General features: G+C 37.6%; 1 protein-coding gene across 1 annotated transcript in view; it reads left to right on the top strand.

The window, feature by feature from the left end:
• LRRIQ1 (leucine rich repeats and IQ motif containing 1) overlaps positions 1-1,521 on the top strand; it is a 225,161-nt gene extending 223,640 nt beyond the window's left edge. The window contains exon 26 of the mRNA XM_070507201.1: positions 1,241-1,521. Within this exon, the coding sequence (XP_070363302.1) occupies positions 1,241-1,383 (143 nt within the window). The 3' untranslated portion in view covers positions 1,384-1,521. The remainder of the gene's footprint in view (positions 1-1,240) is intronic.
• Positions 1,522-18,143: the final 16,622 nt, after the last annotated feature.

Below are 18,143 nucleotides of genomic sequence, written 5' to 3'. Positions count from 1 at the left end.
ACAGTTTTAAGATTAAAAACCAAAAGCAATGCTCTTGTTTTAAAAGAGCTTTTAAATATAAAACGGACTTTTACAATCAATATTCACGATCGTGTTGCCCCAAATTTGAAATTACAGATCAATTTCCACAGTCTAATGTTTCCTAACCCTTCTATTTGGACATATATTTTTAAAATATTTTAAATTTTAGTTGGAAAACTATTACCCTCTAAAAAAAATTAGATATTTTTCCCCCTAAACTTACTTAAGCACAAAAGCATCACAAGGGAGAGTTACGTGGTAGAACCCTTGCCTCCAGCCAGGCCTGAGGGGGCTCTAGAAGCCCTCGCTCTGCTGCTTTTCCAACGTCTCCCCACAGATACAGCCCTGGGCGCTTGCTTAAGCCTCAGGAGACTTAAAGCAGATGATCATAATTCTTTAATGGTATTCTTGATACGGCCTCTTGGGGTCTTGCCGAGTAAAACATTCCTAGTCCACTGTTCCATTCTTACAACTACTAGTTGTTTTTAACCTCTAACAGTTCTGTTACTTTTCTCTGGATAAGTTCTAACTTGTTGCATGTAAATAATAATTTCTCCCATTTGATAGCACCTGTTTACAAAGCACTCTCATAGATCTTTCCACCATTGAAATATAATTAGAAAGGCAATCTTCACAACAACCCTGTAATGCACAGGTTATTTCCCTGGTTTTAAAATGACGTCTCAGAAAGCCTGTGACCTGTCCAGTCACAAAGCTGTGTTTTACGCAGCCAGATTAGAACCCATGAATATCTTTAGATTCTGGATCTAACATGCTTTCCATTTTACCAAGAATCCTTTTATCCAAAGAAATGCTTATTTCAATAGGACTATTTCTAAAACTAATTTTAATATATGAATTATGAAAATATAAGCAATTTAAAAATATAAAATATAATCAAATTTAAATATCTAAACACAAAGAAGATATATCACCTGATAATCTTGAAATACCAGGGACATTTGAATTGTAGCTAGCAGGAAATTGTTATATCTATTCAATTTTTCAGTCAGTTCCTTTTAGTTAACCTAAACGTAATTTATACTAAACTTTGATTACATTGTGTTGCAAGTGAAAAGGAAAGTCAACATACGTTTTTTAAACTCAAAGATCATACAGTTATAAAATGTGTGTTGTTGACAAATATATTTCTTACTTTAAAATATAATTTTGCTTGAATCAAGTTAAGTGAAAGTGTACATTTAATATCACTGTCTAGGTTGTTCAATTAAAGGAACACTTGCACCAATGATAACAAATACAAGACCTTCTAGGAAAGAACGTATATCATTCCGTGACAATCCTGTACAACTCAGTGGTGGATGGGGAAGTGGCAAAAAGAAGGCAAAAACTTCACACTAATCCTTCAAGCTTCCACCTTCAAAAACATGGCAAACAGTTTCCTTTCAAGAGATCTGTGGATATCTGGCTATGTTACCAATTGGATACAAGGTTTTAGAGGGCTGTATTTAATTTGTATTATTATATGTATTTCATGATTTTGTTTTCTGATGGAGTTTATCTTATTTCCCATCTGTAAAATACAGTTTTGCAGTTTTTCCTATATCCATGTGAAATGACCTCCTGAAAATTAATTTTTGAAATGTTATAATGGAATTTGCATATCCACTTTCTTCTTTGGTTTAAAATTTTTATGACACTTGTATTAAAAAGATTTTTGTTACCAATAATTGTTAATACCATACACAAGTTATAAGAGAATATAACTATATTTTACTGATACTGTTTAATGTAGTTTTAATGAATAATTAATATATTAATAAATTTTATTCAACCAGATTATTATAATTGGATATTTCAAAGATAAATTGATATATAAAGTAATTCAAAACAGATAATGAAAATGGCCTTTTTTCACTTTGTCATCTTAAAGAGTTATAAGAAGATATACATTCAATTTCAATTTAAATGAAATATAAATATTTATCAATTTAATTAATTGGATATTGCATCTGTAATGTTTCATGCAGGTCGTTCAGATGTATATTACTCTTCTCATTTGTAAAAGGCAGATGCTAATTGTCGTTTGTTAATATTATTCTGCTGACTCAACAATACTCTATCATTTTAATTTTTGTTAAGGTGCCTTAAAATTATCCTTTAAAAAATCTTTTCAAAGAGCAACCTTATCATTTTGTAATATTAATATATTTTCTAAAATTACAGACCAGTTTTATTAAACTCTGTTGCATGGGTAACATTCTGTAATATCTTAGTAAATACACTGTGTAAAATGCTTCATCTACATTTAATGCTCTATAGGATCTATCCTGAGTCTGGTGCATTTTTTACAGTGACTTTCCAGTGTGTTTCTGTGTAATAGGATCCAGTGAACTTTAGTTTTTTCCTCTGTTTTTCCTACTCTTTATTGAAACATTTCAATGAAAACTGACTAGGCAGACTTAGAGATGCATTTATTTAGTTTGTGCCCCCCCCATCAACTTTTGGAGCCCTGTTGCATTTCAAACCTGTAACTCCCTTTAACTTGATTGAGACAAATGTTAATGAGCCTTGAACTGTCAATCAATAAAAAAACCACAGATTCATATGTTGTGGCCTAGAAATTGAGCTTTGGAACATAAGCTCCATGTGTAGTTGCTTTATGAACATGCTGTTATGTCATCCTTTTACTAACAGCATCCACAAACCAACATAATGTAATGATGGAAAATATTTTATCTCAGCTTATTGTGAACCCTGGCAGGAGAAAACCACATTAAGGCTGATATCGATGGGGTTTTATGGTTCATATGCTCAAATCAATGAACTGGAAAGGCTAGTATGAGAAGTGAGATGCTTAGGATTAAACTGTTTTAGCGCCTAAAAATAACCTTAATCTATGGTATTCTTATTCTGTGATCTGTGTAATTGTTTCATAATATTAATTTTGAGGAAGATGATGGGTGTTGATGCTCTTAAATTTGTAAGTGATGATTGATAAGTATGTCAATAAAATAGTTTCCTAATTATGGTGTTAAGTTGGAAGTTCTTTGTCGTGATGTTTATTGTGTCCAACCTTAAAACAGTCATTTAAAAAGCCTCTCAAAGCTCAACTTATCATTTTAACACATTTATTTGTCTTATGAAAATAGAAAAGGTATTTTAAAATTGAATAAATTTTAAATTTAGTTTAAAAATTTTTAATTTTAAAATTGGAATAAAGCCTGAAAGAAATCAAACTGAGAAATATTCTTTCTCCTGTTTCCTTGGGGAGGAGACATTGAGGCGAATATTTGTCTTTTGGATTTGGGAAGGTAAAAATAGGAGCCTACATTGTCACTTAGTTGACACTGAATTTTGGAAGCACAAAAACGAACCTAGGCAATGCAAGTACACAAATGTGTGACGCCAAATGAGATTTTGTCCTTTCCTGCACCCTGTGTCTACCCTAACCCCTTTCCAACTCAATTCTCACTTTCCTGCCTGTCCTCCTGCCCCAGTTCTATAACAAAGGATTGTCATCAGTCACTTCTAGGAAGAATGGCAAAGTGAATCACTGATCACAAAAAGGCTGATAGAAGTGTGAGGTAGGGTGTTTGGTGATTCCAGTATGTCTTGAAAGGAGAGTGAGTTATATTGGTTTATGAAGATATCCTCTTCCCAAGGTCTGGTTCTGCCAACAACATCTTTGTGCACATAGTGCATTATAAGAGATCTTATTAAGTGTTTTGGGAAGCATTCTAAATCCTAATTTCTTATTGTGCTCATAAATTAGTTGGAAGTACAGCATTCACATTAAAAAAAAAAAAAAGCCAGAATAATATAACAAAAGCCAAAGCATTGTTAGAGGTAGGCACTGCTCTGCCTTAGAGGCAAAAGACAGAATACATTAGGATTCTTGAAAATTAGTTTTGAGTTTTTCTTTTTAGGAGAAAACAAGGGAGAATGCATTTTAATTTGAAAGAGTATGTTGGAAGGCACAAACAGGGATTAAAAGATTACTGAAATTAAAATTGCAAATGAACAATAAATAGCAGTGTTTTAAGAGATCTTTGTCTAATTTCAGATACTCACATCATCAGCATAATGAGCTTTGGTTCTTATATTTCTTGATTCTGCTGTTCAGTCATTGAATTCGTCATCATGCTGATTTTCTCTTAGTTGTTTGGAATTTACTCATATTTTCCTCAGTTTTTCTCAAAATCTGGGTAGATTTGATCCAAAGTTCAGACTAATAAAATTAAATTATAGCATACCACCAGTTTACTGTAAAGTGACTATAATAGATTCTTATAAGTTTCTTAGAAAGGAGAAATATTTTTGCTTATGTTTTTGAAAAGAAAAATTCATTTGTCATTCACTTACTAGAGATTAAATGTGGATAAGGTCTCCTTTTATTATTATATTTTCTTTATTATTATATTGCCTACCAAGTGAAGTTCCCATCATCTTTAAAGGCCAGAAAATTATTCATCATCTGAATTTATGGTTTTCATGACTATACTGGGGGAAAGTGAGTTATCTAGTAAATATTCTTTAATTTAGGGGAAGACCACCCCTAAGCATTCTATAGATTAATAGTTGATAAGGCTAATTTCTAACTAATCACAAATAGTAGATGTAATTCTACTGTCCATTTCAGTATAGCATGAAATCTATTACCTTCTGTGATATTTTTGCGTACCTAGATGGAGCTGTTTTTGTCATTGATGACTGTGAGATTCAGAGGAAGACTCTTTCCAGCAGATGAAGAACTGTAGTCTAGATCTGTGTTATCCAGAACGTTAGCCACTGGCCACATGGCTCTGGAGTACTTTTAATATGCTTAGTCTGAACTGAGATCTGATGGAAGTGTAAAATACACAGTAGATTTCAAACATTTTGTATGAGAAAAAGAATGCAAAATTGCCCCATAAGTTTATGTTGATTGTGTTAAAACAGTAGTATTTTGGCTTAAATAAAACATATTATTAAAATAATTTCATCTGTTTCTTTTTTCACTTTTTAAAATGTGAGTACTAGAAAAATTTAAATTACATATATAATTAACATTGTATTCCTATTGGATAGAACTGGTCTACAGGCTGTTCTGTGAGATCACTTAGTTAGGATGGTTTGATGTCCCCATGCCCCAGAAAATAATTTTAAGATAGTAGGTAAAAGAGAGATAGTGACCATAGAAAATTAGGCATGAAAATCCTAGTTATAAGAAAAAGGAACTTTATTTCGTTTAAACATAGTGAATATTATGAAATAAACAGGAGAGATAACTCTCCATTGTGGTTCTAGACATTAAGATGGCATAATTTAACTCCATCATAATTGAATTTAAATCTATTTTATAGAGAGTTATATATATAACTATATGGATTTTATAGAGAGTTATATATAATATATATATAAAACCATATAGCTTCATAATTGAATTTAAATCTATTTTATAGAGAGTTATATATATAACTATATGGATTTTATAGAGAGTTATATATAATATATATATAAAACCATATAGCTATATATAACTCTCTCTATATTTGTTTTTATTTGGTTTTAATCAGAGACCATCCTATAAAGTCGAGTTGAAGTTTTTTATGTTGCTGATGGTGAGAAATAGGATTAACACTCACCTTGCAGTCTGTGTTGTCTCAGGCTTTACATATGTATAGCTGTTAATTTTTTAAATGGCATGATTTGGACTGTGGCATAGATGAGATCTTTTAATAGGACCCATATTATATTTGGCATCCTATTGTATCATAAATCCAGTTTTAATCTAACAGAACATAAAAATCTATAATCTAATAGAACATAAAAGCCAATAACAGTTGCACAGAAAAATATAATACATTTGAAAGATAAGAAGTAGTGTGTTTGTAACTTCTATAAAAAGCAGGTAATCAATACATGCTTTTATGGTCCTGTCTGACCAACATCCTTCCTTCCCCTCCAAGTACCATGAAGTTCATCCACTGTTCTTAGGAGCTAGAATTTTATACAAGTTAAAAATTGAAGGAAACTTTTCACTTGTAATTCATATCCCCATCAGCACTTCAGGGCAAGAGCCCTTTCTACTAGATCTGGGATGGCAACCTGTAGGAAGGGACCATGAGGACTCTTCTGAGCTAAGTAGGGAAGCATGCACGAAGCAGCAGGAAAGAGGGCCACAATTGGTCATGTCTGCTACAGCACTGAGAGTTGCAGTGAGGGCTTCTCTGGGGCTCATCTGTCATCTTTGCCTTCATACAATAACTCGCCAAGATGTTACAGAAAGGAAAGTCTTTTCTATGAACCTTTTGAGAAAAGTGAACCAATTCGATTAACATTACAAGTAAAGTTTTCCTTTTATTTCAAGCTTGTTTGTATCATGACTGAGTATAATCTGTATAGCATCCCTACATTTTAGGAGGTGGTGTTGTAAACACTTTTACATTGCAAGAGCAAAGGTGAGCAACCACTTCAAGTCTGTGCTTTCCTTATGGAGGCCTGAGTGCATCCATCAGTGCTAACCAGGTGAGTAAATGGAAAACCTTATTTTTCCTCAATAAGTGTGTCATTGGAATTTCTGAAAAGTACTCTTCTCCTGCAAAGACTATAACAGAAACTTTCAAACTTGCTTTATGATCCTTATAGAATTGGTCTAGATAAGCAAGTACAATATAAATATACTGTGAGCCACATGTGTAATTTTAAATTATATTTCTAGTAGCCATGGTACAAATGTAAAAAGGAATTGATAAAATTAATATATTTTATTTAACCCAATATATACAATGCATTTCTTTTCTCAGATAGAATTATAAAGACATTATCTTACAAGAGAAACTTCAGCTATACTAGCCCCTAAAATTACATGTCTTGGAGAAAAACAAAGAGGTATAAAAATAAAATGATTTCTGATTGATATCCATAAATGTGTAAGTATTAATAATATTTAGCTATATGTATATATTCCAAATCATATAAATAAGTGCTGACTTTACTGCTCTGCTCTCTGATATGGATTTGAAGTTTCCTTCCACAGTTACTGGATTCAGGATTTCTTTCCCAAAGTTCATGTATCAACAGAAAATTCCAAGAAGACATAGTAAGGGTGGATCAGTTTCTCCTCTCTCTCTGGGTCATTCAGATTTAGTCCAACCATGGATTTTCCATTAATTTCAAAATGAAACCAATACTGAGAATAACTCAGGGTAATACATAGAACAAAGTAAGAACTCAGCACAGCTATTTCGTTCTGCTTGGTGCATATTTTGGTATGAGGCATAAGGAAGAAAGTGAAAAGAAATGCTTTTTCTAGTCTAACTGCCTCGTGTTCTAGTCCTCACTCTGATATGTCATCTTGGACAAGTAGTAAGTCTCTGAGGCTGTTTGCTTATCATTACATTAACGTTATAACTCATAGGGTGTAATGAGGTCAAGTAACAGAGTCTGTGAGAAGCCCCTGGCTCAGTACCTCGGGTATCATAAGCACTCAATAAACGGTGACTTGACACAGAAAACCTTTCCAGACCAATATTCCAAAATTAAACCAAAAATTGGATCAATTCTGCATACCTTATTTAGAAAGTATTTCCATGAAATGATGAAAAAATATTTTCAAAAGATCTTTAAAACTGACTTATCTAGATTTGTCTTGAAATGGCAGTAGAATTCAATGCTTCAAATACATAAATACTGAACAGCCTCCATTGAAAGTGTGCACAATACACTGGTAATGTAAAAGGCATACATTTCTAATAGCATGTTATCTTTTTTCACATGGGCAAGTAAAGGTTATATTTCTAGAAAACAGCACCAGAACTCTGTAGGCAATGCTCTATTCTCCAAAATAGACCCATGAAATGTTTCTACTACCAGGTCCCAAAGCAGATGGTAGGTAATTGGCTAGACTGGCTCACATTCTCCACCTCTCATCCTTTCCCCCTCAAGAAAATAGTGGCTTATTGTCTCCCTAGAGAGACAAAGAAAAGGATATCCATCCATTGATTTGATTTCTTTCTTAGTCTTTATTCAATTTTTTTATTGAGAACGAAAAACTTTATTATCTTCATAAATATAAGCTAATTTTAAACCATGAGTATTAACCTAGACCTAATAAACAACACTATATGGAACTTCTATGTTTGCATCCTACAGGGAATAAAAAAAATGTTTTGGGAATGGGAAGAATTAAGTTCAAATGAGAATGAACAGGGAAAGGGTGTTTTCATATTCCATTTAACTGATCTTGAAGGATGAATTCATATTGGGGAGAGCATTTTAGGCAAAGGATACAGCCTGAATAAATACCTGGAGACAGATATGGCGACATGTTCAGGGAATGGAGAGTAGAGCAATCCAGGGACTGGAAGATTGGACAGAAGTGAGAGAGCCTGGTGAGAGAGACAGGAATTAATGGGAAAGATGATTAGGAGGTAGAATTGGATAAAGTACCCTGAGACCCATCCAGCCTATAGATTTCAGGTTATAGTCTGGTCTTTAGGTGGGAAACTGCTATGTGATGGTTTTGAAAAATAAGAAGGCAATAGTATTCTCAAATAGCGTTATTACCAATAATTACTGGGATAATTTCAAAATAAAAATACACATGATTAGAGAAAAATAATAATTTGACTCAAATATGAAATGACATTAAAGATACCCATACCAAAGTCCCTGATAATGGGGACTGATTTTCTTTATACGTGTTAAAGGGGAGAAAACTTGAATGACCTCCAGAGGTGTTAGCCTTTCAGAGTTTGTTGAGAGTTTTTTACAAAAGCTGATGCTTCTTCAGTCTGATTGAAGCTGTTTCCAATATAGAAACTGGCAGAATTCTTTGTAAATGCTTTCCTCCAAAGGATATTGACAGGGACAGTGATTTCCTGAACAAACTATTCTACCCCCAGGAATGAGTTCCATGAAGCCTTCAGGAGTCTATGCTGAGTCCTCTAAGACTAGTAATGGTTGGGAAAAGCTAGAATTTCTAATATTATTTACTTGGAGGATATTAGAATCAAAGAATCGGGAGGCCTCCATCTTAGTCTGCTTGGGCTACAGTAACAGAATATCAGGGACGGGGTGGCTTAAACAATAAAGGTTTATTTCTCACAGTTCTGGAGGCTGGAATTCCAAGATCAGGGTGCCAACATTGGTTAGGTTCTTGGTGAGGACCCTCTTCCTGGTTCAGAGATGACCATTTTCTTGTCATATCCTCTCATGGCAGAGAGAGAGACCTCTTTATAAGAGCATAATTTCATCATGAGGGCTCACTCTTATGACTGAATATAACCCTAATTACCTCCCGAAGACGCCACCTCCAAATACCACCACTTTGGGGATTAAGATTTCACATACAAATTTTGAGGGGACACAAACGTTAGTCCACAGCAGCCTCCTAGACACCATATAGTTTAATTGATGTGAATTGTAATTCTAATACATAAATTGTACTTCTTCAGTATAGCCTTTTTTTCAATACGTGGCTTACAATGAGAATATTTTAACAAGAGGAACTGAGATCTTTAGAGGTAACTGTATTTGTTTGAGATTACACAGATAGATAGTTAATGGCAAAGGTGGGAGTAGAAGCCCAGTCACCTGAGTCCCAAAACTCTTAGAAAATTTGTTAGAGGTAACACTTATGTTTCTGCCACAGGTAATACTACTGAATAGTAGTTTGGGGCAAGCACACTTACCTGACAGACCTCAGGACATAAAATCCTCATGGAGATTTGCTTCCCATATCTTCCTTTCTCCTTCTCTTTCTATCTCTTAAATAATCATAATTATGTATTTCACTTTATTAATTTAAATAGTTGAATTCTCTTTCGGTTTTTAAAGTCATTTTTTAATTTCATAGCACCACTGTTTTATTTTTGCCATGTCCATAATCTTTATGAAATGCTTTCCCATTCTGAATTTTCAAAATCATAAAAACAGTATACGCATAGTGCTTATAATAAAACCAGGCACTACCTCTAAATGCTGAAGATACATTAACTCATTTTATATTTGCTTCTATCTTTTGAGATAGGTACTATTCCTAGCCCATTTTACAGAAGATGATATTGAATCATAGCATGGTTACATACCTTTCTCAGCATCACACAGCCAGCAGGTGGTAGAGCTGGACCCAAACCCAGTAAGTCTGAATCTAGTCTGTACTTTACTACACTTTTGATGTTATAATTGAAATAGATATGCATACATATACACTATGATAAAAGATGTGTACAACCAATTAGCCAAATTGCCGACAACAGGTAATCCAAAAGGTTATCTAGATAACAAAAAAGTTAGGCAAGCCAGAATGATACAATGGTTATTTGATAGAAAACACTTACTTTCTAAGTGTAGTCTTTAACTTCAGCTTATAACTAAGGCAAAAGATGATAAAAAGTTTTTCTTCTCTCCTTTGAGAAAATTAATCCTAATTTGGATTAATAACACGGTAATTATTTTGTGAAGGAAACTTCAGAGATGCTATGCTATTGGAAGCATTAAGGACATCATTTGGAAGCTTTGGTTTGGGCAACACAGATTTACCACTGTGACATCTCTTGTCCAGTGGCGTGTGGCTTTGAGAATCAGCCCACTTTACTCATAGAGACCTTTCATTGTTAAAAAGCGTGCTTTGTACATAAAAAACCTGTTTTTGAACTGAAGCCAATCCACCTAGTTCCACCAGTGAGTCTAAACTGAATAAATTTAATCATTCTTTTGCATGTCTTTTGTAAGTCAAAAATCACTAACTACTTTAACCTTTTTTTGAATGACATAGTTTCCAAATCCTCTTTGACTCACCCACTGTACACTAGAAAAGCTCAAAATTATCCGTTTCTCTCTGTAAAAATAGAGTTTTTTTCTCGAGGACTTCTCAGTTCTCAGTTCTGCATAATCCCGTGTATAGTGAGGATCTGATCCTTCTCGATGTGTGACTGCTTCGCTTCTGTTAATGTAATATAAGCTCAGTGTGTTTCAGCTTCCTTAGCAACTAAGTCATGCTGTAGACTCAAAATATCCTCAGCTCTTTATTGCATGGACCCTTAAAGCTATGTTCCCCCTCTCCTATATTTATTTTTTAACCTTAATTTGCAACTTTATGTTTGTCTCCATTGGTTTAATTCCATCACTCTCCCTTCTCCAAAAATATTTGCCTCCCATTTTTGTTTTTTTGTATTCTAAAGTTTTAACTAGCCCTCCTAAGACTGCATCATTTGTAAAACTTTGTAATTGCGATATCTATATTTGAGTTTTTGGTGAAAATATTGAATGGAATCAAAGTCCACCTTCAATGGATAATACTTGAAGAAAATTTTTAAAAAATACATTTACAGGATTCCACAAAATTCACTTCTGGAGCTAAAAGTTGCATGACATACTTTACAGAAGCCCTTATATAAGCTATGGTTTGCCTCAACGTGACCCAGCAGTTACAGATACCCCAAGACGCTCGTATAGCTCAAATGAGACATTGCCCATAGATCTATTTTTTCAAGAAAAATAAATTACATTAATAAAGTTTCTTTCAGTTATTCATTTTGCCAAGATTTATATTTGTTTTTAAACTCTAAGGCAGTATTCAAAGTTGCATTAACATTAGAAAGAATGCAAGATTAAAGGGATTTCTTACTCAAAATAGAATTTTGTTTAATTCAATTATTGAACAATTCTTAATGTAGTGGAAGAATGACTGAAAACCCTCCTCCCCAAAAGTAGCACATGTGAATCAAATATTATGTGAAAGAACTAATTTCATTAACGTTAATCAGAAATGAACTTTATTGGAAATATTTGGATTCCCTATAAGTAACTGCATTAAAGAAATTTCCCCCCAAACACGTTACTTTTAAAATTAAAGTCTTCAGTAAGAACTGAGCTTATTATAACTTTTTTGGCATTGCACAAGGGATTGAAATCTCACAAAGAATCTAATATAAATGGATTATTTAAAGCCAAACTTTTCTTTCTTTTTGGTAGCTTGAAAAAATGCTGAAGTACTTGGTAGAATAACAGTGAATATTTTAACTTTTTGTTATATTTAAATGTTATTAATAAATGTGCGTTCCTGAGGTTTTGTGATCTCAGAGAGCAAACTGTGAAGGTAGGAAAGTGTTTAATTGTTCTGACTTTATCGCAAAGGTCCATTTGGGGCAGCTGATGCTGGGAGCTGCAAAATGACGTAACCGGCTGAGGTCCTGAGAATTCCTTTTTAGCAGACGTCGTCGAAGGCGGCGGGCGCCACCCTGCTAGAGGTAGTGCGTCAGCTTCATTTAACAAAGAGGACATCCAAAATCCAGTAGAGGTTAAGAAATTTTTTTTACCGTAAAACAAGTTCTTTGGAAGACACGGGATCATTGCCTCGGACTTAACGTGTCCGCTGGGAGTCTCTTGGAGTCAGGCGGACTTTCCCCAACCGGGAGACTGGATCGTTCGCTGTGAAGACAGGTAGAAGAGTGAGGTGTGCGCTACTTCACACACACGTACACGCACCCACGATACTGTCAAAGAGAGTTACAAGTCTTCTGCTTTATCCTCTAAATCTGCAGCAATTGGTGATATGGATTAATTCTGATTACCAACTTGTGAAACAAAAAGGGCACTGTCCTCACCAGGGGACGGTTGGATGATCTATTTGCCAATATCAATATTTGGATGGAAAGCTTAAAATATGTTGTTTTTCCAAGAGTTAGACTTTAAAAGGAGGGAAAGCACCAGTGATGAAATATTAGCAGCAAATCGGTTAACCACCAACTTCTTTCTGTAGTCCTCGAGGCTCTTAAGTTTACAGGAGAAGCGAAACTTCATTCTCTTTGCTCAGACTAGAGACTCGTCCACATAGGCGCCCTTAATCACAGCCTCGTCCCCCATCGTAGGTGACTTAGCCTATTGCCCTAAGGTCAAATCAGGAGGCGTTTGGCGACTCAGCCCTCACCCCGGAGGCCAACCAGGGCGGTCCCCTGCGGCTCCCCGGGGCCAGTAGCCCAGAGGGTGGTCCTGCACCGAGGTGCGCACCAGGTGGCAAGCCACGGGTGCACTGGGCGCTGCGCCTCGCCTCCGGAAGTCTGCCCCGCACTCAATCTCTGCACAAGTCCCGGACAAGAGAGCCCTGGCGTGAGGTCGCGCTGCGGCCACCGCTGGGCGAGGGCGCAGGCTCCAGGACGCGGGCGCGCGCGGCCGAGGCGCCTCTTGCAGCGCCGGGTCCTGCCTGCACCCCAAGGAGGGGCGTCCCACGAGCTCGGCTTTCCATCTGCGAGCCACAGAGAGCTTTTTGTTCCGCAACTCGACTTCCAACACTTTGCTAGTTAAAACCCACTTATCAAAATTCACATCAGGAATCCATGTTGCTGGGGGCGGGCAGGACAGGTTGGAAGGGAGAAGTGAGTGAATATTAATCTTTACCTCTCTCTAAAGTTCTTTAATGATGTTTGAAATAAAGGAGTTGGCGCTCTTGCTCTTCTCTCTCTTTTTTCCCTGAATAATCCTTGATGTAATAAACGTGTTTGTGTTTTCCTTCTTTCTGTCGAATTTATAAAGCACCACGGCAAGAGGCGAAGCTAGGTTGCGAATGGTTTTCAGCTTCTTACAATGAGGTGCGTTCTAAGAGCACCGCCTTGGCGCCCAAACCGTGTCCCCTTGTCCACAGGTAAAGGGTCTTCGTGGGCAGGGGAGGGGCACACGAGGTGGGGGGTCTAAATCGAGAAGCATCTGCTTCTTTCTGTTTGGACCTGCCTTGGGACCTATCGATCGGCCTGCCGTACCCTGGTCAGTTTGTTTAATGACCATGGACTTTACACTTACATTCTATAATTCTGATCCGAAGGAGAAATATCCGTCATGTTATTTTGCCTCTATCTATACCGAGATGTTCTTTAAGAAAGTCTTTCCTGAAACCTGAAAGCTCAAGGCATGAATATGTAGGCACAGCATCTTCTTGACAATAAGCAGCTCTGTCTTTAAGACATAGCTAGTAAATCAGCAGGAAAAAATGTATTTAAAATATATTAGAAGTTTAAGCAGTTCCTATTTCAAATAAATAGTCGAAAAAGTGTTTATAGATGAACAGATTAGGAATTTGCTAGTGAAATCTGGGTTTGTGAATTGAATAGGTTAGCTTAATTATGCAGTATTCAAATCTATATATCTCGTAGAGAAATAAAGGTGACTAGTTTATGGTGGTTGAATTATGATTTTTTAATATTTGTAATAAAATAAATTTCTATAGTAAATGTAAACAATGTCCATAATAAATGTAAATAATAATGTGTTAGATGTCAAAATATTTGTACGTGGGGAAAATAGCCGCCTTATATTTTTACATTTAAATTGGATCCTTTAGGAGAGCAGAAAAATCCACTTCTCTCCTTAAGAAGAGAGGCAACTATGTGAAAAACTATTATGGAAACAAATTGAAATTCAAAAACAAAAGTAGCTCTTTGAAAAATCATGTGAGTTCCTGAAATACCAAATACCTGATGTTATTACTGAAATCACAGGTAAATTTAATCTATTATATTTGAGCATTGTAACAGCACACTTGAAAGACTGATAAGGTTGATTAAAATTCAGGTAATTGATTTTAAATTTTAAATACGGAAGCTTCAAATTGTGACAAAATTATGTATTAGTCTGTAAGTGTGTTTCCTGGAGTAGACGATGATGGATTGGAACATACATTTTAAAGAAAAATAAATAATATAAAAATAATAATAAAATAATAAACATATTTATTTGTATGTGTACATATTTTTATTTTAATGAAAACTTCTTGAGCTGCTTCTATGCAAAATGTATTTCTGTATCTGTTATGTCTGTAGAGCTGTGGGAAGGCGAAAGACGAAGCCAGGGAAAGAGAACAGCAGCGGAGCACACACAAACATGAAGCCATCTGGCTTCCTGCCATCATACATGACATTCAATTATTTTAGTACTTTTTCATAAAAGTTTTCCCTCCACCCAGCTTCCCCTCCCCTCTCCAGACTCTTGCTTTTCTACATTTGGCACAGTTCATCTGATTACGCATGCATTTTTCCTAGCTTTACTTACTTTACTATGCTCCAACTCTCACTGCAAAAATAAAGTGCTAAGACTGAAATTTCTGCAATCCTATCTTGACATTCCCACTGTTACTATATAAGTGTGACATTTCTTTCAATAAGTTGAGAAAGAAAGGAACTAGAGTGGTCTACACATTGTTTCAACGGCTGCTTTGATGTATTTACTCACATATTTTTTATTTCCCAAAATATATTCTCATGGGGGTGGGAGGCATTAAGAGCAGCTTTTAGATCATGAGAATTTTTTAATGTAAATAAATCAAGCTGACAGACAGCAAATCCCTTATCTGAATTTGACTTATCTGAACCTACCTTTGTGTGTGTGTGGTGGGGGGAGTCAGATAGTCATTTCAATGGGCTTTTCATTTAGTTTTAACTTTTTCAATTACTTTAATTCTAAGAAACTATTTAAAACTCCTTAAAAACACTCCAAATCACTATGTTTGGGGATTGACACTTCATAACAACAGCAACAATAAACTGTTGGCAGAAATGTTAGATGCAACTTCAAATTGGAGCATCAGAGTCACTTCACAAAATAGCCTTTCCACTGTGTTAGCATCCGATGGTGCCAGAGGAATGAGGAGAAAACAGTGTTTCAAAAAGCCTGACACCTGAACCTGCAATAGGGCTCCCTAAGCCTCATCCTTTTCCTTTCTGGACTCTGCACCTTCCTTCCTCACTCCCTCTGCAGGCGCTGCCTCAGAACCATCAAGGAGATGTGAAGAAGCATCAATGGCTGCACACCGCCCAGGGATCTCAAAGTGCTGGACTCCTGGGATGTCCTCAATTTTGTTAGGCTTTAAAAGAAATTGATGGCTCCCCATCTCCTCCCTCCCTCTCCTACCCCCACTCCCATCACTTCCTGCAAGGGCTTTTATGTCAGGTTGGTTTCTTGACTGACAGGAAAGATGGGGAGCTGAATCCCAGGTTTAGAACCTGGGTTCCAGGTATGGAAAGAGTTGAAGAATGCTCTCAGAGGCGAAATAGAAAGGAGGAACAAAGAAGGGAATGGTAGCCTGGAGCTGATAGGCTGAGCCTGCTGAGATAAAATCCCAATTAGAACCTGGCTTAATAAACCGCGTCTCTGTTGCCAGCCAAGGTTCCTGAGAAAACTGGCCCCTGGGGCCCTGGCCAAGCCAAGTGGTCAGAATTGGGGAGGGTTGGGATAAGGAATGAGGATTAAGAGCAGATTTTAAAAGCCTGCTGAGGAAGAAAGAGCCAAGCCCGGCTGGGAAGAGTAGCTGAAAGTATTTATCGAAGTGCTATGGTCAATTTCCAAGAAGGTTATCCTCAAAGCATCAGGCAGAAAAAGGCCAGGTACATCTCAGGGAACGTGAGACAGCCTCCTATCCAATCAGCCTCCAATTTCTTCTCCCTTTTGCGACTTCCTGAAATCATTTAATTATGATTGTTTTAATTAGTTTTATTTTATCGTTAATGCTCCAATGGCTAGAGCTGTGTCACTACCATAAACTGCAACTCAACCTCTCAAAATCCATTTAACGCAGCTCTTGGCAACCAGAGATGCAGCTTCATGCCAAAAACTGCAGATTAAGCATTCGTTATGGGAGTTTGCCATTACCTGTTCCCTCCCTTATGGGGACATGTGGTTACATGTCCCAAAACACACAGGATTCCGTATAATAGATTTGCATTTCCAGGAGATTCCAGGGACACAAAGTGGGGTTGGTGACACCTTGCACCCATCCCTCCAACCACTACCATCAAAAGTGGGTTTTGGGTTTGGGGAGGAAACGGGTTTACTAGGCAGCTGTCCCATTTGGCTCCCCTGTAGCTCTCTCTGAGCTGGACCTTTCCTGGCTACAAGTACGCTAGAGCTTGCATCATGTCTTTCATTTAAAAGACACCGAATGTTTTTCAGGGAATTTAGGGCTCTTAAGACGCATATTTATAAACAAGCTGACAGAGCTCTACGACATAACTAAGTTTATAGCTAGGAGTTGTTTGTATATTTCCTCAAGTCAGCAAGGCGTTGATCTTGCTGCTGTGAATATTTGAAAAATCGATTTAACGACCATGTCTCTTAATCTCCCCATGTCTGAAAGTCAGACTTTCAGAAAAATTGAAGGTAAGGTACAGAGGGGGATAGGAGAGAATCGAAAATCATCGACCCACGCAGGAATGAGTGGATAGCTCGACATCCAGCGTTTCTGCAGGCGCGGCCCAGGAACTGGCTAGGAAGTGCCCAGAAAGCGCACGGCTGTTCCTTCGCCTTAAGCATAGTCCGGATGCCCCAGGGCACCCTCTCGCCTGCGTTTCCTTGGCTCTTTTATTTTCGCCCTGCAGGAGGATGCCAGGCTTGGAGTTCCCACGTCTTGCTTGCAGTCTGGCTTTCTCCCGGAGCGCAGTCCCGGAAAGCTTTTCTTTGACCGCGCCCCCTTGAGATCTAACAATTCGTTGTTGGTGCTAGCTGCACAGGTCGGGAGGTAGTCATAATACAGAAAAGTTACATAATTCCAGGAATAGCGTCAACTCGCCAGAACCTGAGTGCGCTCTCAAGGCCCTGCGGAGTGCGGCGCCGTGTGAACTGAGCTTGGCCCCCTCCTCGGGAGGAGCGTCTAGGGAGAACCCAGGCTGCTGCTCCGGGCTGGCCGATCTGATGGGCTCCGCCGGCCCGATCCGGGTGTTCACGGCTAGCCTCGCTTCTAGAGCAGTGGTATGGAGCAGTTCTGGTGTGCGCCGCGCTCCAAGACTGTTTCTCCCCGGCTGCGGCCTATCTTGGCCTGGAAGAGGGAGTGCCCGTGAGTCTTGGCGCAGCCAAGCCCCCGAAGCGGGTGGAAATTCCCGCACCCATCCGGATGCCCGCTAGAGTTGGGCTTGACCTCACCACTCTCAGAGTCGGGGCTGCCGGGCGTGCCCAGGGCCGCGGCGTGATTGCCAGGCTGGCCTGGGGAAGCGACGGGCGCGGCGAGGGCCTGTGTGCGAAAGGCTATCAGAACCCTCAAGCCAAGGCCTCCTGGGAAGGTGCCGTCTTTAGTCCCCAACTCGTGGGAGCTTCTCACCAAATTTGCCAGTTTAAGAGGCCTGTTGCAAATGGCTGACTTTTCGTGCCCAAGGCGCTGAACGCATTTTCCGCAGACACCGCAGGTTCCTCGGAAG

This window comes from Equus asinus, chromosome 4 (genome assembly GCF_041296235.1).
Source record: "Equus asinus isolate D_3611 breed Donkey chromosome 4, EquAss-T2T_v2, whole genome shotgun sequence".
Classification (NCBI taxonomy): Eukaryota; Metazoa; Chordata; class Mammalia; order Perissodactyla; family Equidae; genus Equus; species Equus asinus.
This window is presented reverse-complemented; position numbering and strand designations above follow the sequence as displayed.